The sequence below is a fragment of the Salmo salar genome, chromosome ssa04, assembly GCF_905237065.1.
Source record: "Salmo salar chromosome ssa04, Ssal_v3.1, whole genome shotgun sequence".
NCBI lineage: Eukaryota > Metazoa > Chordata > Actinopteri > Salmoniformes > Salmonidae > Salmo > Salmo salar.
Window position 1 is genome coordinate 89,913,307 of NC_059445.1, and position 27,593 is coordinate 89,940,899.

General features: G+C 49.3%; 1 protein-coding gene across 1 annotated transcript in view; it reads left to right on the plus strand.

Moving 5' to 3' along the window:
* The window catches only part of LOC106604065 (short transient receptor potential channel 3), a 72,083-nt gene extending 49,929 nt beyond the window's left edge, over positions 1-22,154 (plus strand). The window contains exons 11-17 of the mRNA XM_045717507.1: positions 229-381; positions 1,577-1,688; positions 6,814-7,009; positions 7,632-7,823; positions 20,708-20,764; positions 21,666-21,741; positions 21,909-22,154. Of these exons, the coding sequence (XP_045573463.1) occupies positions 229-381; positions 1,577-1,688; positions 6,814-7,009; positions 7,632-7,823; positions 20,708-20,764; positions 21,666-21,741; positions 21,909-22,063 (941 nt within the window). The 3' untranslated portion in view covers positions 22,064-22,154. The remainder of the gene's footprint in view (positions 1-228; positions 382-1,576; positions 1,689-6,813; positions 7,010-7,631; positions 7,824-20,707; positions 20,765-21,665; positions 21,742-21,908) is intronic.
* Positions 22,155-27,593: the final 5,439 nt, after the last annotated feature.

Sequence of the window (27,593 nt, forward strand, 5' to 3'; positions counted from 1 at the left end):
CACACACACACACACACACACTACACCCACCTCTCTACGCTGGACAACATCACCCTTCCACCACATGTACACACACACACACACACACACACACACACACACACACACACACACACACACACACACACACACACACACACACACACACACACACACACACAGCTTGGACTTGAGTCAATCATTCATTCATTTAATCAACCAACCAACCAACCAACCAATCCCCCCCAGCTCGTCTCTCCTGGTTGCCCTCTGACCCCCAGCTAGTATCTGAGGGGCTGTATGCGGTTGCCGTGGTGCTCAGTTTCAGCCGCATCGCCTACATCCTGCCAGCCAATGAAAGCTTCGGACCGCTGCAGATATCACTGGGACGCACTGTTAAAGGTACACACACACACCTAACTAACTGCTATTTATGCAGCCAGTTCACCCAATGACACAAGTCAATATTTGACGTCCATCCATGTCTAAGGATGTCGGGAGATGACGTGGAAAGCGGCCACTAGGGGGCAACAGTGAGCTGTATTACCTTCAAGGTTTTGGGTTTTGCTAGGGTGTTGTGGACAGGGATGGCGGATGGGGTAAGCATCTGCCTCTGATTCCCAAGTTTGCAAGTTTGAGTCCAGTGATATAAAGTTGTTTTGGGTATTTTTGTTTTAAGCCTATCCCAAACCTTAACTCTTACCTTAACTAACCAATCGGAGTTAATACCTAACCTTAAGATTTTTGAGTTAATGCCCGAACTGAACTCCAACCTGAAAAATGCAGATTTAATGCCTTAAACACTTCTAAGTGTTATTCTTGGAAAAATGTTTAAATTTGACGTTTGAGAAACATGGATGAACGTCTAATTCTGACGTGAGACTGTGAGACCTGGTTGGTTAATGGGCTGCATGTTTCGTCACAATATTGTTTTGCACATTCTTTTGAAGACTGACTCCAGAAAAAATGTTCTACTCAATTCCTTCTCAATTGGTGTTGATAAAGAACTGGTCTAAAGTGGATTGCAGTGGCTTGGAAAAACAAGGACATTTCTAAACGAGGCAAATCATTAGTAGGAAAACCTTGTCATCATTGTGATGTCGTCAAATTGACTTTAGTCGTAGCATAGCGTTAACTAGATAGCCAAGACTGAGGCTATCGGATTTTAGCTAGCTAACTTAAGCACTGCTAAGTACCTTTGACAAACCTTGATAGCTAATGACAACATTGCCATCTGTCTAAAGTAAAATTGACGACATCATAATGATGGCAAAGTTGTTGACTACTAATTATTTGCCTACTGTATTAACATTCACACAGGATTATTTCATATTTAATATGAAATAATATATTCATATTCTGCTAAATGACTTAAATGTAAATGTAAATGTAAATATTTAACCCCATCACCACAGTAACCTCTCTGTTACTCTACCTGATTATATCACTTTCTCACCCCTCCCCTGTGTGTGGTGTGTGTGTGTGTGTGTGTGTGTGTGTGTGTGTGTGTGTGTGTGTGTGTGTGTGTGTGTGTGTGTGTGTGTGTGTGTGTGTGTGTGTGTGTGTGTGTGTGTGTGTGTGTGTGTGTGTGTTGCAGACATCTTGAAGTTCATGGTGATCTTTATCCTGGTGTTCCTGGCATTTATGATCGGAATGTTCAACCTCTACTCCTACTACCTGGGGGCCAAGCAGAACGATGCCTTTACCACGTAAACACTTACACACACACAGTCCTACTACCTGGGGGCCAAGCAGAACGATGCCTTTACCACGTAAACATTAACACACACAGTCCTACTACCTGGGGGCCAAGCAGAACGATGCCTTTACCACGTAAACACACACACACAGTCCTACTACCTGGGGGCCAAGCAGAACGATGCCTTTACCACGTAAACATCACACACACACAGTCCTACTACCTGGGGGCCAAGCAGAACGATGCCTTTACCACGTAAACATTAACACACACAGTCCTACTACCTGGGGGCCAAGCAGAACGATGCCTTTACCACGTAACACACACACACACAGTCCTACTACCTGGGGGCCAAGCAGAACGATGCCTTTACCACGTAAACATTAACACACACAGTCCTACTACCCAGGGGGCCAAGCAGAACGATGCCTTTACCACGTAAACACACACACAGTCCTACTACCCAGGGGGCCAAGCAGAACGATGCCTTTACCACGTAAAACATACACACACACAGTCCTACTACCCGGGGGCCAAGCAGAACGATGCCTTTACCACGTAAACATTACACACACACACAGTCCTACTACCTGGGGGCCAAGCAGAACGATGCCTTTACCACGTAAACACACACAGTCCTACTACCCAGGGGGCCAAGCAGAACGATGCCTTTACCACGTAAACACACACACACACACAGTCCTACTACCTGGGGGCCAAGCAGAACGATGCCTTTACCACGTAAACAATAACACACACACAGTCCTACTACCTGGGGGCCAAGCAGAACGATGCCTTTACCACGTAAACACACACACACACAGTCCTACTACCTGGGGGCCAAGCAGAACGATGCCTTTACCACGTAAACACACACACACACAGTCCTACTACCTGGGGGCCAAGCAGAACGATGCCTTTACCACGTAAACATTAACACACACAGTCCTACTACCCAGGGGGCCAAGCAGAACGATGCCTTTACCACGTAAACACACACACACAGTCCTACTACCTGGGGGCCAAGCAGAACGATGCCTTTACCACGTAAACATTAACACACACAGTCCTACTACCCAGGGGGCCAAGCAGAACGATGCCTTTACCACGTAAACACACACACAGTCCTACTACCTGGGGGCCAAGCAGAACGATGCCTTTACCACGTAAACATTAACACACACAGTCCTACTACCCAGGGGGCCAAGCAGAACGATGCCTTTACCACGTAAACATTAACACACACAGTCCTACTACCTGGGGGCCAAGCAGAACGATGCCTTTATCACGTAAACACACACAGTCCTACTACCCAGGGGGCCAAGCAGAACGATGCCTTTACCACGTAAACACACACACACACAGTCCTACTACCTGGGGGCCAAGCAGAACGATGCCTTTATCACGTAAACACACACAGTCCTACTACCCAGGGGGCCAAGCAGAACGATGCCTTTACCACGTAAACACACACACACACAGTCCTACTACCCAGGGGGCCAAGCAGAACGATGCCTTTACCACGTAAACACACACACACACAGTCCTACTACCTGGGGGCCAAGCAGAACGATGCCTTTACCACGTAAACACACACACACAGTCCTACTACCCAGGGGGCCAAGCAGAACGATGCCTTTACCACGTAAACACACACACACAGTCCTACTACCCAGGGGGCCAAGCAGAACGATGCCTTTACCACGTAAACACACACACACACAGTCCTACTACCTGGGGGCCAAGCAGAACGATGCCTTTACCACGTAAAACACACACACACAGTCCTACTACCCAGGGGGCCAAGCAGAACGATGCCTTTACCACGTAAACATTAACACACACAGTCCTACTACCCAGGGGGCCAAGCAGAACGATGCCTTTACCACGTAAACACACACACACACAGTCCTACTACCTGGGGGCCAAGCAGAACGATGCCTTTACCACGTAAACACACACACACAGTCCTACTACCCAGGGGGCCAAGCAGAACGATGCCTTTACCACGTAAACATTAACACACACAGTCCTACTACCTGGGGGCCAAGCAGAACGATGCCTTTACCACGTAAACATTAACACACACAGTCCTACTACCCAGGGGGCCAAGCAGAACGATGCCTTTACCACGTAAACATTAACACACACAGTCCTACTACCTGGGGGCCAAGCAGAACGATGCCTTTACCACGTAAACACACACACACACAGTCCTACTACCTGGGGGCCAAGCAGAACGATGCCTTTACCACGTAAACACACACACACAGTCCTACTACCCAGGGGGCCAAGCAGAACGATGCCTTTACCACGTAAACACACACACACACAGTCCTACTACCTGGGGGCCAAGCAGAACGATGCCTTTACCACGTAAACACACACACACACAGTCCTACTACCTGGGGGCCAAGCAGAACGATGCCTTTACCACGTAAACACACACACACACAGTCCTACTACCTGGGGGCCAAGCAGAACGATGCCTTTACCACGTAAACACACACACACAGTCCTACTACCCAGGGGGCCAAGCAGAACGATGCCTTTACCACGTAAACACACACACACAGTCCTACTACCCAGGGGGCCAAGCAGAACGATGCCTTTACCACGTAAACACACACACACACAGTCCTACTACCTGGGGGCCAAGCAGAACGATGCCTTTACCACGTAAACACACACACACACACACAGTCCTACTACCTGGGGGCCAAGCAGAACGATGCCTTTACCACGTAAACACACACAGTCCTACTACCTGGGGGCCAAGCAGAACGATGCCTTTACCACGTAAACACACACACACACACAGTCCTACTACCTGGGGGCCAAGCAGAACGATGCCTTTACCACGTAAACACACTCACAGTCCTACTACCCAGGGGGCCAAGCAGAACGATGCCTTTACCACGTAAACATTAACACACACAGTCCTACTACCCAGGGGGCCAAGCAGAACGATGCCTTTACCACGTAAACACACACACAGTCCTACTACCTGGGGGCCAAGCAGAACGATGCCTTTACCACGTAAACACACACACACACAGTCCTACTACCTGGGGGCCAAGCAGAACGATGCCTTTACCACGTAAACATTAACACACACAGTCCTACTACCCAGGGGGCCAAGCAGAACGATGCCTTTACCACGTAAACATTAACACACACAGTCCTACTACCCAGGGGGCCAAGCAGAACGATGCCTTTACCACGTAAACAATAACACACACAGTCCTACTACCTGGGGGCCAAGCAGAACGATGCCTTTACCACGTAAACACACACACACACAGTCCTACTACCCAGGGGGCCAAGCAGAACGATGCCTTTACCACGTAAACACACACAGTCCTACTACCCAGGGGGCCAAGCAGAACGATGCCTTTACCACGTAAACAATAACACACACACAGTCCTACTACCTGGGGGCCAAGCAGAACGATGCCTTTACCACGTAAACATTAACACACACAGTCCTACTACCCAGGGGGCCAAGCAGAACGATGCCTTTACCACGTAAACATTAACACACACAGTCCTACTACCCAGGGGGCCAAGCAGAACGATGCCTTTACCACGTAAACAATAACACACACAGTCCTACTACCTGGGGGCCAAGCAGAACAATGCCTTTACCACGTAACACACACAGTCCTACTACCTGGGGGCCAAGCAGAACGATGCCTTTATCACGTAAACACACACACACACACACACACAGTCCTACTACCTGGGGGCCAAGCAGAACGATGCCTTTACCACGTAAACACACACACACACAGTCCTACTACCTGGGGGCCAAGCAGAACGATGCCTTTACCACGTAAACACACACAGTCCTACTACCCAGGGGGCCAAGCAGAACGATGCCTTTATCACGTAAACACACACACACACACACACAGTCCTACTACCTGGGGGCCAAGCAGAACGATGCCTTTATCACGTAAACACACACACACACACACACAGTCCTACTACCTGGGGGCCAAGCAGAACGATGCCTTTACCACGTAAACACACACACACACAGTCCTACTACCTGGGGGCCAAGCAGAACGATGCCTTTACCACGTAAACAATAACACACACACAGTCCTACTACCCAGGGGGCCAAGCAGAACGATGCCTTTACCACGTAAACACACACACAGTCCTACTACCCAGGGGGCCAAGCAGAACGATGCCTTTACCACGTAAACACACACACACACAGTCCTACTACCCTGGGGGCCAAGCAGAACGATGCCTTTACCACGTAAACACACACAGTCCTACTACCCAGGGGGCCAAGCAGAACGATGCCTTTATACCACGTAACACACACAGTCCTACTACCCAGGGGGCCAAGCAGAACGATGCCTTTACCACATAACACACACAGTCCTACTACCCAGGGGGCCAAGCAGAACGATGCCTTTACCACATAACACACACAGTCCTACTACCCAGGGGGCCAAGCAGAACGATGCCTTTACCACGTAAACACACACAGTCCTACTCCCCAGGGGGCCAAGCAGAACGATGCCTTTACCACGTAAACATTAACACACACAGTCCTACTACCCAGGGGGCCAAGCAGAATGATGCATTACATTAACACACACAGTAACAACTTCCTTTAGCTCAGCAGGCTAACAGATGGTTTCACCCCAGTCTGTTACATAGGGCTTTATTTGCATTCTAATGATGTTTTATTTCCAGTTTTGCTTCAAATAACTTCCCCCTTCTCCCTTCTATTTCCCTTCCCTCCCCCCTCGCCCCTCCCCACCTCCCTTCCCTCCCCCACCCCCTTCCTTCCTCCACCCCCCATCCCCCTCCCTTCCCTCCCCCTCCCCCTCCCTTCCCTTCCCCCTCCCTTCCCTCCCCCTCCCCCTCCCTTCCCTCCCCCTCTCCCTCCCTTCCTTCCCCTCCCCTCCTCCCTCCCTCCCCCTCCCTTCCCTCCCCCTCCCTTCCCTTCCCCCTCCCTTCCCTCCCCCTCCCCCTCCCTTCCCTCCCCCTCTCCCTCCCTTCCCTTCCCCTCCCCCTCCCTCCCTCCACCCCTCCCTCCCTTCCCTCCCCCTCTCCCTCTCCCTCCCCTCCCTTCCCCTCCCCCCCTCCCTCCCTTCCCCCTCCCCCTCCAGTCTCGAGGAGAGCTTTAAGACTCTGTTCTGGGCGATCTTCGGCCTGTCGGAGGTGAAGTCGGTAGTCATTAACAACAATCATAAGTTCATTGAGAACATCGGCTACGTGCTGTATGGTGTTTACAACGTTACCATGGTGATCGTTCTGCTCAACATGCTGATCGCTATGATAAACAGCTCTTTCCAGGAGATAGAGGTACACACACACACACACACACACACCTACCCCACTACTGATGTTAACAGACTCTTAATACGAACTTTTCCCCTGTTCCAAAACGTGTAAATATTGGACTATAAATTGTGCCTTCCTGTATTATACTGATGCTAAAATGTTTATTCTACCGAGCCATGTACTTTATGTTCCTATTCTTATCTTGTATTATTTCTTATTGTTGTTGCATTGTTGAGAAGGAACCCGGAAGTAAGCATTTCATTGGACGGTGTATACCATGTGTATCCCATACATACGATAAATAAAACTTGAAACACACACAGGATCGAGGCCCTGGCATTGGAAGGTCTCATCAGTCACTCTCCTAAACCTGTTTAATACTCTCTCCTTCCTTCTTCTTCTCTGTTCTTCTCTCTCTCTCCATCTCTGTTCTCTCCTCTCGCTCTCTCTTTCATTCTCTTACCTTCCTTCTCGCTCTCTCTCTCTCTCCTTCCTTCTCTGTTCTTCTCTCTCTCTCTCTCTCTCTCTCTCTCTCTCTCTCTCTCTCTCTCTCTCTCTCTCTCTCTCTCTCTCTCTCTCTCTCTCTCTCTCTCTCTCCTTCCTTCTCTCTCTCTCTCTCTCTCCTCTCTCCACCTGTTTACAGGATGATTCTGATGTGGAGTGGAAGTTTGCCCGTGCCAAGCTGTGGTTCTCCTACTTTGAGGAAGGCAGGACCCTGCCTGTCCCATTTAACCTGGTTCCTAGTCCTAAAGCAACGCTGGGCCTGGCCACTGCTGTTAGAGAGCTGCTGCTACACAGCCACACACAGCCACCTGATGGAGAACAGCTCAACCAGGTACACACACAGCCACACACAGCTACACACAGCCACACACAGCCACACACAGCCACACACAGCTACACACAGCCACACACAGCCACACACAGCTACACACAGCCACACACAGCCACACACAGCCACACACAGCCACACACAGCCACACACAGCCACACACAGCTACACACAGCCACACACAGCCACACACAGCCACACACAGCCACACACAGCCACACACAGCTACACACAGCTACACACAGCCACACACAGCCACACACAGCCACACACAGCCACACACAACTACACACAGCCACACACAGCCACACACAGCCACACACAGCTACACACAGCTACACACAGCCACACACAGCCACACACAGCCACACACAGCTACACACAGCCACACACAGCCACACACAGCTACACACAGCCACACACAGCCACACACAGCCACACACAGCCACACACAGCCACACACAGCCACACACAGCCACACACAGCCACACACAGCTACACACAGCCACACACAGCCACACACAGCCACACACAGCTACACACAGCCACACACAGCCACACACAGCCACACACAGCCACACACAGCCACACACAGCCACACACAGCCACACACAGCCACACACAGCTACACACAGCCACACACAGCCACACACAGCCACACACAGCCACACACAGCCACCTGATGGGGAACAGCACAACCAGGTACACACACAGCCACACACAGCCACACACAGCCACACACAGCCACACACAGCTACACACAGCCACACACAGCCACACACAGCCACACACAGCCACACACAGCCACACACAGCCACCTGATGGGGAACAGCTCAACCAGGTACACACACAGCCACACACAGCCACACACAGCCACACACAGCCAAACTTCTCTCTGTTCATTCACTGTATCAGTCTCTAGTGATGGTAGACCTGGGTCCTGCCTCTAGTGATGGTAGACCTGGGTCCTGTCTCTAGTGATGGTAGACCTGGGTCCTGTATCAGCCTCTAGTGATGGTAGACCTGGGTCCTGCCTCTAGTGATGGTAGACCTGGGTCCTGTATCTAGTGATGGTAGACCTGGGTCCTGTCTCTAGTGATGGTAGACCTGGGTCCTGTATCTAGTGATGGTAGACCTGGGTCCTGTCTCTAGTGATGGTAGACCTGGGTCCTGTCTCTAGTGATGGTAGATCTGGGTCCTGCCTCTAGTGATGGTAGACCTGGGTCCTGTATCAGCCTCTAGTGATGGTAGACCTGGGTCCTGTATCAGCCTCTAGTGATGGTAGACCTGGGTCCTGTATCAGCCTCTAGTGATGGTAGACCTGGGTCCTGTATCAGCCTCTAGTGATGGTAGACCTGGGTCCTGTCTCTAGTGATGGTAGACCTGGGTCCTGCCTCCAGTGATGGTAGACCTGGGTCCTGTATCAGTCTCTAGTGATGGTAGACCTGGGTCCTGTCTCTAGTGATGGTAGACCTGGGTCCTGCCTCTAGTGATGGTAGACCTGGGTCCTGTATCAGCCTCTAGTGATGGTAGACCTGGATCCTGCCTCTAGTGATGGTAGACCTGGGTCCTGCCTCTAGTGATGGTAGACCTGGGTCCTGTCTCTAGTGATGGTAGACCTGGGTCCTGTATCAGCTTCTAGTGATGGTAGACCTGGGTCCTGTCTCTAGTGATGGTAGACCTGGGTCCTGTATCAGGCTCTAGTGATGGTAGACCTGGGTCCTGTATCAGCCTCTAGTGATGGTAGACCTGGGTCCTGTATCAGCCTCTAGTGATGGTAGACCTGGGTCCTGCCTCTAGTGATGGTAGACCTGGGTCCTGTATCTAGTGATGGTAGACCTGGGTCCTGTCTCTAGTGATGGTAGACCTGGGTCCTGTATCAGCCTCTAGTGATGGTAGACCTGGGTCCTGTATCAGCCTCTAGTGATGGTAGACCTGGGTCCTGTCTCTAGTGATGGTAGACCTGGGTCCTGTATCAGCCTCTAGTGATGGTAGACCTGGGTCCAGTATCAGCCTCTAGTGATGGTAGACCTGGGTCCTGTATCAGCCTCTAGTGATGGTAGACCTGGGTCCTGTCTCTAGTGATGGTAGACCTGGGTCCCGACTCTAGTGATGGTAGACCTGGGTCCTGCCTCTAGTGATGGTAGACCTGGGTCCTGTATCAGCCTCTAGTGATGGTAGACCTGGGTCCTGTATCAGCCTCTAGTGATGGTAGACCTGGGTCCTGTATCAGCCTCTAGTGATGGTAGACCTGGGTCCTGTATCAGCCTCTAGTGATGGTAGACCTGGGTCCTGTCTCTAGTGATGGTAGACCTGGGTCCTGTATCTGCCTCTAGTGATGGTAGACCTGGGTCCTGTATCTAGTGATGGTAGACCTGGGTCCTGTCTCTAGTGATGGTAGACCTGGGTCCTGTATCTGCCTCTAGTGATGGTAGACCTGGGTCCTGTATCAGCCTCTAGTGATGGTAGACCTGGGTCCTGTCTCTAGTGATGGTAGACCTGGGTCCTGTCTCTAGTGATGGTAGACCTGGGTCCTGTATCAGCCTCTAGTGATGATAGACCTGGGTCCTGTCTCTAGTGATGGTAGACCTGGGTCCTGCCTCTAGTGATGGTAGACCTGGGTCCTGTATCTAGTGATGGTAGACCTGGGTCCTGTCTCTAGTGATGGTAGACCTGGGTCCTGTATCAGCCTCTAGTGATGGTAGACCTGGGTCCTGTATCAGCCTCTAGTGATGGTAGACCTGGGTCCTGCCTCTAGTGATGGTAGACCTGGGTCCTGCCTCTAGTGATGGTAGACCTGGGTCCTGTCTCTAGTGATGGTAGACCTGGGTCCTGCCTCTAGTGATGGTAGACCTGGGTCCTGCCGCTAGTGATGGTAGACCTGGGTCCTGTATCTAGTGATGGTAGACCTGGGTCCTGCCTCTAGTGATGGTAGACCTGGGTCCTGTATCAGTCTCTAGTGATGGTAGACCTGGGTCCTGTATCTAGTGATGGTAGACCTGGGTCCTGTATCTAGTGATGGTAGACCTGGGTCCTGCCTCTAGTGATGGTAGACCTGGGTCCTGCCTCTAGTGATGGTAGACCTGGGTCCTGTATCAGCCTCTAGTGATGGTAGACCTGGGTCCTGTATCTAGTGATGGTAGACCTGGGTCCTGTATCTAGTGATGGTAGACTTGGGTCCTGTATCAGCCTCTAGTGATGGTAGACCTGGGTCCTGTATCTAGTGATGGTAGACCTGGGTCCTGTATCTAGTGATGGTAGACCTGGGTCCTGCCTCTAGTGATGGTAGACCTGGGTCCTGTCTCTAGTGATGGTAGACCTGGGTCCTGTATCAGCCTCTAGGGATGGTAGACCTGGGTCCTGTATCAGCCTCTAGTGATGGTAGACCTGGGTCCTGTATCAGCCTCTAGTGATGGTAGACCTGGGTCCTGTCTCTAGTGATGGTAGACCTGGGTCCTGTCTCTAGTGATGGTAGACCTGGGTCCTGTATCAGCCTCTAGTGATGGTAGACCTGGGTCCTGTATCTAGTGATGGTAGACCTGGGTCCTGTCTCTAGTGATGGTAGACCTGGGTCCTGTCTCTAGTGATGGTAGACCTGGGTCCTATATCAGCCTCTAGTGATGGTAGACCTGGGTCCTGTATCAGCCTCTAGTGATGGTAGACCTGGGTCCTGCCTCTAGTGATGGTAGACCTGGGTCCTGTATCAGCCTCTAGTGATGGTAGACCTGGGTCATGCCTCTAGTGATGGTAGACCTGGGTCCTGCCTCTAGTGATGGTAGACCTGGGTCCTGTATCAGCCTCTAGTGATGGTAGACCTGGGTCCTGTATCTGCCTCTAGTGATGGTAGACCTGGGTCCTGTCTCTAGTGATGGTAGACCTGGGTCCTGTATCTGCCTCTAGTGATGGTAGACCTGGGTCCTGTATCTAGTGATGGTAGACCTGGGTCCTGTCTCTAGTGATGGTAGACCTGGGTCCTGTATCTGCCTCTAGTGATGGTAGACCTGGGTCCTGTATCAGCCTCTAGTGATGGTAGACCTGGGTCCTGTCTCTAGTGATGGTAGACCTGGGTCCTGTATCTAGTGATGGTAGACCTGGGTCCTGTATCTAGTGATGGTAGACCTGGGTCCTGTCTCTAGTGATGGTAGACCTGGGTCCTGTATCAGCCTCTAGGGATGGTAGACCTGGGTCATGTATCAGCCTCTAGTGATGGTAGACCTGGGTCCTGTATCAGCCTCTAGTGATGGTAGACCTGGGTCCTGTCTCTAGTGATGGTAGACCTGGGTCCTGTCTCTAGTGATGGTAGACCTGGGTCCTGTTTCAGCCTCTAGTGATGGTAGACCTGGGTCCTGTATCAGCCTCTAGTGATGGTAGACCTGGGTCCTGTATCTAGTGATGGTAGACCTGGGTCCTGTCTCTAGTGATGGTAGACCTGGGTCCTGTCTCTAGTGATGGTAGACCTGGGTCCTGTATCAGCCTCTAGTGATGGTAGACCTGGGTCCTGCCTCTAGTGATGGTAGACCTGGGTCCTGTATCAGCCTCTAGTGATGGTAGACCTGGGTCCTGTATCAGCCTCTAGTGATGGTAGACCTGGGTCCTGTATCAGCCTCTAGTGATGGTAGACCTGGGTCCTGTATCTGCCTCTAGTGATGGTAGACCTGGGTCCTGTATCAGCCTCTAGTGATGGTAGACCTGGGTCCTGTCTCTAGTGATGGTAGACCTGGGTCCTGTATCTAGTGATGGTAGACCTGGGTCCTGTCTCTAGTGATGGTAGACCTGGGTCCTGTATCTGCCTCTAGTGATGGTAGACCTGGGTCCTGTATCAGCCTCTAGTGATGGTAGACCTGGGTCCTGTCTCTAGTGATGGTAGACCTGGGTCCTGTATCTAGTGATGGTAGACCTGGGTCCTGTATCTAGTGATGGTAGACCTGGGTCCTGTATCTAGTGATGGTAGACCTGGGTCCTGTATCAGCCTCTAGTGATGGTTGACCTGGGTCCTGTCTCTAGTGATGGCAGACCTGGGTCCTGTATCTAGTGATGGTAGACCTGGGTCCTGTATCTAGTGATGGTAGACCTGGGTCCTGTATCAGCCTCTAGTGATGGTAGACCTGGGTCCTGTCTCTAGTGATGGTAGACCTGGGTCCTGTCTCTAGTGATGGTAGACCTGGGTCCTGTATCAGCCTCTAGTGATGGTAGACCTGGGTCCTGTCTCTAGTGATGGTAGACCTGGGTCCTGCCTCTAGTGATGGTAGACCTGGGTCCTGTATCTAGTGATGGTAGACCTGGGTCCTGTCTCTAGTGATGGTAGACCTGGGTCCTGTATCAGTCTCTAGTGATGGTAGACCTGGGTCCTGTATCAGCCTCTAGTGATGGTAGACCTGGGTCCTGTCTCTAGTGATGGTAGACCTGGGTCCTGTATCAGTCTCTAGTGATGGTAGACCTGGGTCCTGCCTCTAGTGATGGTAGACCTGGGTCCTGCCTCTAGTGATGGTAGACCTGGGTCCTGTCTCTAGTGATGGTAGACCTGGGTCCTGCCTCTAGTGATGGTAGACCTGGGTCCTGCCTCTAGTGATGGTAGACCTGGGTCCTGTATCTAGTGATGGTAGACCTGGGTCCTGTATCAGCCTCTAGTGATGGTAGACCTGGGTCCTGTCTCTAGTGATGGTAGACCAGGGTCCTGTATCAGCCTCTAGTGATGGTAGACCTGGGTCCTGCCTCTAGTGATGGTAGACCTGGGTCCTGTCTCTAGTGATGGTAGACCTGGGTCCTGTATCAGCCTCTAGTGATGGTAGACCTGGGTCCTGTCTCTAGTGATGGTAGACCTGGGTCCTGTATCTAGTGATGGTAGACCTGGGTCCTGTATCAGCCTCTAGTGATGGTAGACCTGGGTCCTGTCTCTAGTGATGGTAGACCTGGGTCCTGTATCAGCCTCTAGTGATGGTAGACCTGGGTCGTGTATCAACCTCTAGTGATGGTAGACCTGGGTCCTGTATCAGCCTCTAGTGATGGTAGACCTGGGTCCTGCCTCTAGTGATGGTAGACCTGGGTCCTGTATCAGCCTCTAGTGATGGTAGACCTGGGTCCTGTCTCTAGTGATGGTAGACCTGGGTCCTGTATCTAGTGATGGTAGACCTGGGTCCTGTATCAGCCTCTAGTGATGGTAGACCTGGGTCCTGTCTCTAGTGATGGTAGACCTGGGTCCTGTATCAGCCTCTAGTGATGGTAGACCTGGGTCGTGTATCAACCTCTAGTGATGGTAGACCTGGGTCCTGTATCAGCCTCTAGTGATGGTAGACCTGGGTCCTGCCTCTAGTGATGGTAGACCTGGGTCCTGTATCAGCCTCTAGTGATGGTAGACCTGGGTCCTGTATCAGCCTCTAGTGATGGTAGACCTGGGTCCTGTCTCTAGTGATGTTAGACCTGGGTCCTGTATCAGCCTCTAGTGATGGTAGACCTGGGTCGTGTATCAACCTCTAGTGATGGTAGACCTGGGTCCTGTATCAGCCTCTAGTGATGGTAGACCTGGGTCCTGCCTCTAGTGATGGTAGACCTGGGTCCTGTATCAGCCTCTAGTGATGGTAGACCTGGGTCCTGCCTCTAGTGATGGTAGACCTGGGTCCTGTATCAGCCTCTAGTGATGGTAGACCTGGGTCCTGTATCAGCCTCTAGTGATGGTAGACCTGGGTCCTGTCTCTAGTGATGGTAGACCTGGGTCCTGTATCTAGTGATGGTAGACCTGGGTCCTGTATCTAGTGATGGTAGACCTGGGTCCTGTATCTAGTGATGGTAGACCTGGGTCCTGTATCAGCCTCTAGTGATGGTTGACCTGGGTCCTGTCTCTAGTGATGGTAGACCTGGGTCCTGTATCTAGTGATGGTAGACCTGGGTCCTGTATCTAGTGATGGTAGACCTGGGTCCTGTATCAGCCTCTAGTGATGGTAGACCTGGGTCCTGTCTCTAGTGATGGTAGACCTGGGTCCTGTCTCTAGTGATGGTAGACCTGGGTCCTGTATCAGCCTCTAGTGATGGTAGACCTGGGTCCTGTCTCTAGTGATGGTAGACCTGGGTCCTGCCTCTAGTGATGGTAGACCTGGGTCCTGTATCTAGTGATGGTAGACCTGGGTCCTGTCTCTAGTGATGGTAGACCTGGGTCCTGTATCAGTCTCTAGTGATGGTAGACCTGGGTCCTGTATCAGCCTCTAGTGATGGTAGACCTGGGTCCTGTCTCTAGTGATGGTAGACCTGGGTCCTGTATCAGTCTCTAGTGATGGTAGACCTGGGTCCTGCCTCTAGTGATGGTAGACCTGGGTCCTGCCTCTAGTGATGGTAGACCTGGGTCCTGTCTCTAGTGATGGTAGACCTGGGTCCTGCCTCTAGTGATGGTAGACCTGGGTCCTGCCTCTAGTGATGGTAGACCTGGGTCCTGTATCTAGTGATGGTAGACCTGGGTCCTGTATCAGCCTCTAGTGATGGTAGACCTGGGTCCTGTCTCTAGTGATGGTAGACCAGGGTCCTGTATCAGCCTCTAGTGATGGTAGACCTGGGTCCTGCCTCTAGTGATGGTAGACCTGGGTCCTGTCTCTAGTGATGGTAGACCTGGGTCCTGTATCAGCCTCTAGTGATGGTAGACCTGGGTCCTGTCTCTAGTGATGGTAGACCTGGGTCCTGTATCTAGTGATGGTAGACCTGGGTCCTGTATCAGCCTCTAGTGATGGTAGACCTGGGTCCTGTCTCTAGTGATGGTAGACCTGGGTCCTGTATCAGCCTCTAGTGATGGTAGACCTGGGTCGTGTATCAACCTCTAGTGATGGTAGACCTGGGTCCTGTATCAGCCTCTAGTGATGGTAGACCTGGGTCCTGCCTCTAGTGATGGTAGACCTGGGTCCTGTATCAGCCTCTAGTGATGGTAGACCTGGGTCCTGTCTCTAGTGATGGTAGACCTGGGTCCTGTATCTAGTGATGGTAGACCTGGGTCCTGTATCAGCCTCTAGTGATGGTAGACCTGGGTCCTGTCTCTAGTGATGGTAGACCTGGGTCCTGTATCAGCCTCTAGTGATGGTAGACCTGGGTCGTGTATCAACCTCTAGTGATGGTAGACCTGGGTCCTGTATCAGCCTCTAGTGATGGTAGACCTGGGTCCTGCCTCTAGTGATGGTAGACCTGGGTCCTGTATCAGCCTCTAGTGATGGTAGACCTGGGTCCTGTATCAGCCTCTAGTGATGGTAGACCTGGGTCCTGTCTCTAGTGATGTTAGACCTGGGTCCTGTATCAGCCTCTAGTGATGGTAGACCTGGGTCGTGTATCAACCTCTAGTGATGGTAGACCTGGGTCCTGTATCAGCCTCTAGTGATGGTAGACCTGGGTCCTGCCTCTAGTGATGGTAGACCTGGGTCCTGTATCAGCCTCTAGTGATGGTAGACCTGGGTCCTGCCTCTAGTGATGGTAGACCTGGGTCCTGTATCAGCCTCTAGTGATGGTAGACCTGGGTCCTGTATCAGCCTCTAGTGATGGTAGACCTGGGTCCTGCCTCTAGTGATGGTAGACCTGGGTCCTGTATCAGCTTCTAGTGATGGTAGACCTGGGTCCTGCCTCTAGTGATGGTAGACCTGGGTCCTGTATCAGCCTCTAGTGATGGTAGACCTGGGTCCTGTATCAGCCTCTAGTGATGGTAGACCTGGGTCCTACCTCTAGTGATGGTAGACCTGGGTCCTGTATCTGCCTCTAGTGATGGTAGACCTGGGTCCTGCCTCTAGTGATGGTAGACCTGGGTTCTGTCTCTAGTGATGGTAGACCTGGGTCCTGTCTCTAGTGATGGTAGACCTGGGTCCTGCCTCTAGTGATGGTAGACCTGGGTCCTGTATCAGCCTCTAGTGATGGTAGACCTGGGTCCTGCCTCTAGTGATGGTAGACCTGGGTCCTGCCTCTAGTGATGGTAGACCTGGGTCCTGCCTCTAGTGATGGTAGACCTGGGTCCTGTATCAGCCTCTAGTGATGGTAGACCTGGGTCCTGTCTCTAGTGATGGTAGACCTGGGTCCTGTATCAGCCTCTAGTGATGGTAGACCTGGGTCCTGTCTCTAGTGATGGTAGACCTGGGTCCTGTATCAGCCTCTAGTGATGGTAGACCTGGGTCCTGCCTCTAGCTATGGTAGACCTGGGGCCTGTATCTGCCTCTAGTTATGACCCATAGTAAGCCTTGGTCCAGAGAGGGGAGGAGGGGTGGAGCGGTGGTCATAACATTACTGCAGGGGGAGGGAAGGGGGGGTCACATAGAAATGTCCATGTTTTTGATAGAAAAGCAAAAATTTTGTCCATGAATATAACATCAAATTGATCAGAAATACATTATTGACATTGTTAATGTTGTAAATGACTATTGTAGCTGGAAACGGCTGATTTTTAATGGAATATCTACATAGGCGTACAGAGGCCCATTATCAGCAACCATCACTCCTGTTTTCCAATGGCACGTTGTGTTAGCTAATCCAAGTTCATATTTTAAAAAGGCTAATTGATCATTAGAAAAGCCTTTTGCAATTATGTTAGCACAGCTGAAAACTGTTGTTCTGATTAAAGAAGCAATAAAACTGGCCTTCTTTAGACTAGTTGAGTATCTGGAGCATCTGAGTTTGTGGGTTCGATTACAGGCTCAAAATGGCCAGAAACAAAGACCTTTCTTCTGAAACTTGTCAGTCTATTCTTGTTCTGGGAAATGAAGGCTATTCCATGCGAGAAATTGCCAAGAAACTGAAGATCTGGTACAACGCTGTGTACTACTCCCTTCACAGAACAGTGCAAACTGGCTCTAACCAGAGTATAAAGAGGAGTGGGAGGCCCCGGTGCACAACTGAGCAAGATGACCAGTACATTAGTGTGTCTATTTTGAGAAACAGACACCTCACAAGTCATCAACGGGACAGTTGTAAGTCATACAGCGCCTTGTCACGATCAAAGATTTTAGAGAAACAACAAATGTCGGTACATGTGAGGGTCTTACATCGGCTGCACTGTCCGATTTACTGCGAGAAAATGCCATGCTATTGTTTGATGAGAGCTCCAAACAACAAAACACTTTTTTTCACAGTGATAGGTTTGATAAATTCACCTCTGAAGGTGAATGTGTACTTACATTCTGAAATCTTGCTCTGTTTTATCATCCAAAGGGTCCCAGAGATAACATGAAGTGTTGTTTTGTTAGATAAAATCCTTTTTCATATCCTAAAATGGTCCATATAGCATACACGTTTGATTGTGTATTTCCACTCGTTCAATTTGCAAAGAAAGGAATCTGTGAAAATCAAAAAATCGGAAAATCTCCTACATTCAATTCACATTTACACAACCTTCAAGTGTTTCCTTTAAAATGGTACCAAGAGCGTGTTGTCCGGACCTCTGGCAGTCTCTATGGGGGAACCACAGGGTTCAATTCTTTGGCCGAATCATTTCTCTGTATACATCAATGATGTCGCTCTTGCTGCTGGTGATTCTCTGATCCACCTCTACGCAGACGACACCATTCTGTATACTTCTGGCCCTTCTTTGGACACTGTGTTAACTAACCTCCAGACGAGCTTCAATATCATACAACACTCCTTCCGTGGCCTCCAACTGCTCTTAAATGCTAGTAAAACTAAATGCATGCTCTTCAACCGATCGCTGCCCGCGCCCACCCGCCCGACTAGCATCACTACTCTGGACGGTTCTGACTTAGAATAAGTGGACAATTACCAATACCTAGGTGTCTGGTTAGACTGTAAACTCTCCTTCCAGACTCACATTAAGCATCTCCAATCCAAAATTAAAACTTGAATCTGCTTACTATTTCGCAACTAAGCCTCCTTCACTCATGCTGCCAAACATACCCTCGTAAAACTGACTATCCTACCGATCCTCGACTTCGGCGATGTCATCTACAAAATGTCCTCCAACACTCTACTCAACAAATTGGATGCAGTCTATCACAGTGCCATCCGTTTTGTCACCAAAGCCCCATATACCACCCACCACTGCGACCTGTACGCTCTTGTTGGCTGGCCCTCGCTTCATATTCATCGCTAAACCCACTGGCTCCAGGTCATTTACAAGTCTTTGATAGGTAAAGTTCCTCCTTATTTCAGCTCACTGGTCACCATAGCAACATGCTCCAGCAGGTATATCTCACTGGTCACCCCCAAAGCCAATTCCTACTTTGGTCGCCTTTCCTTCCAGTTCTCTGCTGCCAATGACTGGAACAAATTGCAAAAATCCCTGAAGCTGGAGACTCATATCTCCCTCACTAACTTCAAGCGTCAGCTGTCAGAGCAGCTTACCGATCATTTTTGCTGTACATAGCCCATCTGTAAATATCCCATCCAACTACCTCATCCCCATATTAGTTTTTTCTGCTCTTTTGCACACCAGTATCTCTACTTGCACATCCTCATCTGCATATCTATCACTCCAGTGTTAATTGCTAAATTCTAATTACTTTGCCACGATGGTCTATTTATTGCCTTACCTCCTTACTCCATTTCAACACACTGTATATAGACTTTTTCTATTGTGTTATTGACTGTACGTTTGTTTATCCCATGTGTAACTCTGTGTTGTTGTTTGTGTCGCACTGCTTTGCTTTATCTTGGCCAGGTCGCAGTTGTAAATGAGAACTTGTTCTCAACTGGTCTACCTGGTTAAATAAAGGTGAAATAAAAACATTTTAAAAATAAATATGCATATCCATGCTTCAGGGCCTGAGCTACAGGCAGATAGATTTGGGTATGTCATTTAGGCAACAAAAACAATTAAAAAGGGGGCTATCCCTAACAGTCTCAATGTCAACAGTGAAGAGGCGATTCCAGGATGCTGGTCTTCTAGGCAGAGTTCCTCTGTTAGTGTCTGTATTCTTTTGCCCATCTTAATCTTTTTAATTGTCCAGTCTGAGACATGGCTTTTTCTTTGCAACTCTGCCCTGCGTGCTGTAATCCATGGAGGAAAATACCCTGCATGCAATTGAAGAGAAGTCCAGGTCACAAAACAAGTCCTCAGGTCATCTTGGAACAAAGCTGTCCAACTCTTCCTCTGACGAAACTAGGCTAATTCTTGAAGCAATGATGGCTTAGCAAGGCTTCTAATTGGCTAAAACAAAATAGGTTACTTTAGTTGACATGAGCATAAAAGGTCAAAATATTTAAGTGAATGGTACAATAGAAAATTAAACAACATTGACCCTGAAATGTTGTTTCTTCTAAGTTTGCACATGAAAGTGTTTTGATGCAATGGAAAACACCATAGGCTCACCAACAAAGGCTGTAGTAAAGGATAATGTTTATAATACATGGTTTTAATAAGAGGGTATTAGACTGGGATAAATAAGCTCACCAATTCATCATCAGGGTTTCAAACGTGGGGCAAAACACATCATAGGAGTTGGTCTGAAAACCAACCAATTTTGTTCCTTGGGCAGAGCAACAATGGACCCAAATGTGAAAAGATAATGTTCAACAGTGAAACTATAGAAAATAAGGTTGCTTGATGATGCATAAGGGTTCATATTACTGCGTTTGGAAGTGCATTTCTAAATGGTTAACTGGAGGCAAGCGCTGACTGCCGATCTGTTGTAATCTGTTTTTCACTGGTTATTAATGCATTTACAAATTATTAAATAACCATTAATAACATCATTATAAACCTTATTATTAAATAACCATTAATAACATCATTATAAACCTTATTATTAAATAACCATTAATAACATCATTATAAACCTTATTATTAAATAACCATTAATAACATCATTATAACCCTTATTGTAAAGTGTTACCAATTACGGTAATACGTATTGATATAGGTATTTAAACAGTATTAATATACTAATTGTAATAAATATTTAATACTGTATCTCTGTGTGTTTCAGCTGGGAGACAGTAAAGCTTCAGGATACAGCAACTCTCCGAGACCCACCAGATATGAGGTAACCAGTCGTTCAAAATGAGGATTATTTCTTTATTTTAATGAGCATGGCCTTATTTCTAACATATTGGATGACTGCAATTCATAAATATCATCTGCATTCCTCTGTTTGAGCCGGATGTTTGATTAGGCTAAACTAGCTAGCTAGCTAAAGTAGCTACGTAAGTAAAAGTAAGTAAAAAAATATTACGAAATACAGCTAGCTCTCTCTCTCTCCCTTTTTCTTGCTTCTCAATTATTTTTTAAGAAATGTATTTGTTCAAAACTGTTCAACTGTTGCCTCTCTCTCTCTTTGAGTCAACTACTCACCACATTTTATGCACTGCAGTGCTAGCTAGCTGTAGCTTATGTTTTCAGTACTAGATTCACTCTCTGATCCTTTGATTGGGTCGACAACATGTCAGTTCATGCTGCAAAAGCTCTGATAAGTTAGAGGACGTCTTCTGGAAGTTGTCATAATTATGGAAGGGGGGTGAGAACCATGAGCCTCCTAGGTTTTGTATTGAAGTCAATGCACCCAGAGGAGGACGGAAGCTAGCTGTCCTCCGGCTACACCATGGTGTTACCCTACAGAGTGCTGTTGATGCTACTGTAGACCTTCTTTGCAAAACAGTGTGTTTTAATCAATTATTTGGTGACGTGAATATGCAGTATTTAGTATATTTTCATTTAAAAAAAATGTAATGTTTCACTATTTACATTTTTATGAAAATCACTGAAGAGGATTCGTCCTCCCCTCTCCACTCACTCACTCACAATACCAGGTTACAATAATGAATGTGTATTTTGTAAGTTTATCTGTTCAGTGTGTGTGTGTGTGTGTGTGTGTGTGTGTGTGTGTGTGTGTGTGTGTGTGTGTGTGTGTGTGTGTGTGTGTGTGTGTGTGTGTGTGTGTGTTGCAGAAGATCATGAAGCGCCTTATAAAACGGTACATCATCAAAGCTCAGACGGACAAAGAAAATGACGAGATCAACGAAGGTGACACACACACACACACACACACACACACACACACACACACACACACACACACACCTCAGTCAGAAGCAATGCCGAATAGTTTTGAAACTTTACTCAACGTGAACTGTGTGGTCTGTGTGTGTGTGTGTGTGTGTGTGTGTGTGTGTGTGTGTGTGTGTGTGTAGGTGAGCTGAAAGAGATTAAGCAGGATATCTCCAGTCTGCGTTATGAGCTGCTGGAAGACAAGAATCACAACATGGAGGAGCTGCAGGAGCTTCTAGGGAGGCTGAGAGAGACCGACAACACACACCACACTGAGCAACACACACACACAGAGTAACACACACAACACACACACACAGAGTAACACACACTGAGCAACACACACACAGAGTAACACACACCACACACACACACACACAGAGTAACACACACCACACACACACACACACACACACAGAGTAACACACACAGAGTAACACACACACAGAGCAACACACAGAGCAACACACAGAGCAACACACACAACACACACACACACACAGAGTAACACACACAACACACACACACACACACAGAGTAACACACACAACACACACACACAGAGTAACACACACCGCACTGAGCAACACACACACACAGAGTAACACACACCGCACTGAGCAACACACACCACACTGAGCAACACACAGAGTAACACACAGTAACACACAGAGTAACACACACACACACAGAGTAACACACACACACACACAGAGCAACACACAGAGCAACACACACGCAACACACACACACAGAGTAACACACACACACCACACACAACACACACACACAGAGTAACACACACACCACACTGAGCAACACACAGAGCAACACACACACGCAGAGTAACACACACACAACACACAGAGTAACACACACACAACACACAGAGTAACACACACACACACACAGAGCAACACACAGAGCAACACACACACAACACACAGAGTAACACACACACCACACACACACACACACATTTTAAGAAACAGGACCTGGTTTCAGCTGCTGCATTGATGTCCTTCCTGCCTTCATTCCAAGTACCACCTGGAATCAGCAGAACGTACAGTAATGAGTATATATCCTGTTCCCTGAACGAGGGAAACCAGGAACAACACAGCTATGGGGAGTTCCCTCCCTCCACTGAACGGTACGCCACCCCCTGGGCCCAGTACACCTTGTCAAGCTGCGCCCTAAAACAACGACAGTGCTTATTAGGGAGCGACGGGTTGGGATTAGTCCTCCCTTTGTTATCCAACGGGTCTAGGGAGATAGCTTCTCATCCACCGGAGGCATGGGAAAAATCACCGCCCCTCCATATCCGTGAGGTGGGAATTATCCATGAAACATCAGCTTGGCAGAATGTGGCTGGGACCAGGTTGTCTTAGCTCATCGAAACAGTCTGGAAAAAGAGGCAAGCGGTACAGGACTGTGGACAGCACCAGTAGCGGTACAGGACTGTGGACAGCACCAGTAGAGGTGCAGGACTGTGGATAGCACCAGTAGAGGTACAGGACTGTGGATAGCACCAGTAGAGGTGCAGGACTGTGGATAGCACCAGTAGAGGTACAGGACTGTGGACAGCACCAGTAGAGGTGCAGGACTGTGGACAGCACCAGTAGAGGTGCAGGACTGTGGATAGCACCAGTAGAGGTACAGGACTGTGGACAGCACCAGTAGAGGTGCAGGACTGTGGATAGCACCAGTAGAGGTACAGGACTGTGGATAGCACCAGTAGAGGTACAGGACTGTGGACAGCACCAGTAGAGGTGCAGGACTGTGGATAGCACCAGTAGAGGTGCAGGACTGTGGATAGCACCAGTAGAGGTGCAGGACTGTGGATAGCACCAGTAGAGGTACAGGACTGTGGATAGCACCAGTAGAGGTACAGGACTGTGGATAGCACCAGTAGAGGTACAGGACTGTGGACAGCACCAGTAGAGGTGCAGGACTGTGGACAGCACCAGTAGAGGTACAGGACTGTGGATAGCACCAGTAGAGGTACAGGACTGTGGATAGCACCAGTAGAGGTGCAGGACTGTGGACAGCACCAGTAGAGGTACAGGACTGTGGATAGCACCAGTAGAGGTACAGGACTGTGGATAGCACCAGTAGAGGTGCAGGACTGTGGACAGCACCAGTAGAGGTACAGGACTGTGGATAGCACCAGTAGAGGTACAGGACTGTGGACAGCACCAGTAGAGGTACAGGACTGTGGATAGCACCAGTAGAGGTACAGGACTGTGGATAGCACCAGTAGAGGTGCAGGACTGTGGACAGCACCAGTAGAGGTGCAGGACTGTGGATAGCACCAGTAGAGGTGCAGGACTGTGGATAACACCAGTAGAGGTACAGGACTGTGGATAGCACCAGTAGAGGTGCAGGACTGTGGATAGCACCAGTAGAGGTACAGGACTGTGGATAGCACCAGTAGAGGTACAGGACTGTGGATAGCACCAGTAGAGGTACAGGACTGTGGATAGCACCAGTAGAGGTACAGGACTGTGGATAGCACCAGTAGAGGTACAGGACTGTGGATAGCACCAGTAGAGGTACAGGACTGTGGATAGCACCAGTAGAGGTACAGGACTACTGATAGCACCAGTAGAGGTGCAGGACTACTGATAGCACCAGTAGAGGTACAGGACTGTGGATAGCACCAGTAGAGGTACAGGACTGTGGATAGCACCCGTAGAGGTACAGGACTGTGGATAGCACCAGTAGAGGTACAGGACTGTGGATAGCACCAGTAGAGGTGCAGGACTGTGGATAGCACCAGTAGAGGTACAGGACTGTGGATAGCACCAGTATAGGTACAGGACTACTGATAGCACCAGTAGAGGTGCAGGACTGTGGATAGCACCAGTAGAGGTGCAGGACTGTGGATAGCACCAGTAGAGGTGCAGGACTGTGGATAGCACCAGTATCAGGACTGTGGATAGCACCAGTATCAGGACTGCGGATAGCACCAGTATCAGGACTGCGGATAGCACCAGTATCAGGACTGCGGATAGCACCAGTATCAGGACTGTGGATAGCACCAGTAGAGGTGCAGGACTGCGGATAGCACCAGTATCAGGACTGTGGATAGCACCAGTATCAGGACTGTGGATAGCACCAGTATCAGGACTGCAGATAGCACCCGTATCAGGACTGTGGATAGCACCAGTATCAGGACTGCGGATAGCACCAGTATCAGGACTGTGGATAGCACCAGTTGCAGGTATTTTCACCAAACCTGGATGCCTTCCACGGCGGGGTGAGGACAGCCCTTCCGCTGACAGCCGCTCTGAGACATAGATAAATGTGAAGCAAGGGATTCCGTAGCAAGGACCTGTGGCTGCCCCCCCCCGGAACCAACCATTGACACAACAGCATCATCCGAAAGTGAGTCCAGATCAACCCCGTATTCTGCAACTCAGACTCCGCCGAAGTACAGGCACCCAGGAGAGGAAAGCCATATTCAGTCCCATAAGGCCTTCTAAGGAAGCCTTCACGCTTCGAGAGAGAGAGAGAGCTTGTAGGCATCTGGCACGAGACGGTTTGATCCAGGGCAGCCTGAGCAAGCACCCAGTCGAGACATACAAGACAAGACATGGTGAAACCATATGACTGTGGGCAAGGTCGTGAATTCGAACCCGACTAAACAGCCTTTGTCGACTCGTTCGTGCTAGTCATCTTACTTACAACCTGTGAGTGAGGCTAAGCAAGCAGAAGAATAACTAACAAATTGGTAGGGAACTTCACGAAACTAGTTACAAAACTCCAGGCTCCAGGCTCCAGGCTCCATTAGGATGAGCACTTCCTCCTTAAGTGGGACAATTAGGCTGGAGTAAAGCCTGATACATTTTGCCCTCCAATGTTAGTTTTTTTAAGAAATGCGTGAATTGTTCTGTTCAGCTCGAGGTGAAGAACGTTCCTCTGGTTTTTTACCTGTGGAGGCGGGGCTTCTGGTGAGGCATGGTGTTCATTGGCTTTGTCAGGCGTGATTCTAATGTTCTTCACCTGTGGAGGCGGGGCTTCTGGTGAGGCATGGTGTTCATTGGCTTTGTCAGGCGTGATTCTAATGTTCTTCACCTGTGGAGGCGGGGCTTCTGGTGAGGCATGGTGTTCATTGGATTTGTCAGGCGTGATTCTAATGTTCTTCACCTGTGGAGGCGGGGCTTCTGGTGAGGCATGGTGTTCATTGGCTTTGTCAGGCGTGATTCTAATGTTCTTCACCTGTGGAGGCGGGGTTTCCGGTGAGGCATGGTGTTCATTGGCTTTGTCAGGCGTGATTCTAATGTTCTTCACCTGTGGAGGCGGGGTTTCCGGTGAGGCATGGTGTTCATTGGCTTGTCAGGCGTGATACCAAGCTGACCGACTGAAAAGGAACCAGCAAACACAGACAGGGACTTCTGCAGTGGAGATGCCACTGACAAGAACTTAACACAGACAGGGACTTCTGCAGTGGAGATGCCACTGACAAGAACTTAACACATACAGGGACTTCTGTAGTAGAAATGCCACTGACAAGAACTTAACATGTCCTACACTTAAGCCAAAAACATAAGGATGCTTTCAGAATGTGGACCTTTGATTGTGCGGTAATCCAGGGGACATGACACCCACAAGTCAAAGAGACAGGCTCTAATCATTTAGATCAGCTATTCCCTAACTGGGGTTCTCGCTGTACGCCAAATAAAAATGTGATTCACTTTTTTTCCTTCACATTTTCAAACAGTCCATTTATATGTTCCAACGGGACTATACATTTGGGTCAGGTTTTTATCTCGCCTGAGTCGCCTCGCATTACTGCCCAAAATGTTATTAAACCATCTAGTGTTCAGCGAAATAACAACACAATGTAAAATACAGGAAGCCTAGTCAAATAATAACGTCCAATCACATTAACCGTTACTCTCTCGCGGGAATTCCACTAACGGTCCGTTTGTAGCCAAACGTAGCTGCTGCTCATGTTGGTGTCTGTACTGGTGGCGTAAAAGCCATGACAGGGAGACAGAGTGGAGTGGTAACACGCGTGCAAGCAGCTGCTCCTGACGCCACTTGGGTCCACTGCAGCATCCACCGAGAGGCTCTTGCTGCCAAGGGAATGCCTGACAGCTTGAAAGACGTTTTGGACACTACAGTGAAAATGGTTAACTTTGTTAAAGCAAGGCCCCTGAACTCTCGTGTATTTTCTGAATTATGCAATGATATGGGGCAGCGACCATGTAACACTTTTACAACATACACAACTGCGCTGGTTACCAAGGGGCAAAGTATTAACACGTTTTTTTAAATTTAGAGACGAGCTTAAAGTTTTCTTTACTGACCATCATGTTCACTTGTCTGACCGCTTGCATGATGGCTAGTTTCTCACATGACTGGCCTATCTGGGTGATGTTTTTTTCTCACCTGAATGATCTGAATCTAGGATTACAGGCACTCTCCGCGAGACAAAATTGAGGCTGTGATTAAGAAGTTGGAGCTCTTTTATTACCATCATTGTTGATTTTTTGTGTGCAAATGAACTCAAGCTTACGGGAACAATGTCAAATGTGATATAGCGAATCACCTGAGTGAACTGGGTGTGCAGTTACGCAGGTACTTTCCCGAAACGGACGACACAAACAACTGGATTCGTTATCCCTTTCATGCCCTGCCTCCAGTCCACTTACCGATACTGAACAAGAGATCCTCATCGAAATTGCAACAAGTGGTTCTATGAAAATAGAATTTAATCAGAAGCTACTGCCAGATTATTGGATAGGGCTGCGCTCAGAGTACCCTGCCTTGGGAGATCGCTCTGTTAAGACACTGATGCCCTTTGCAACCACGTACCTATG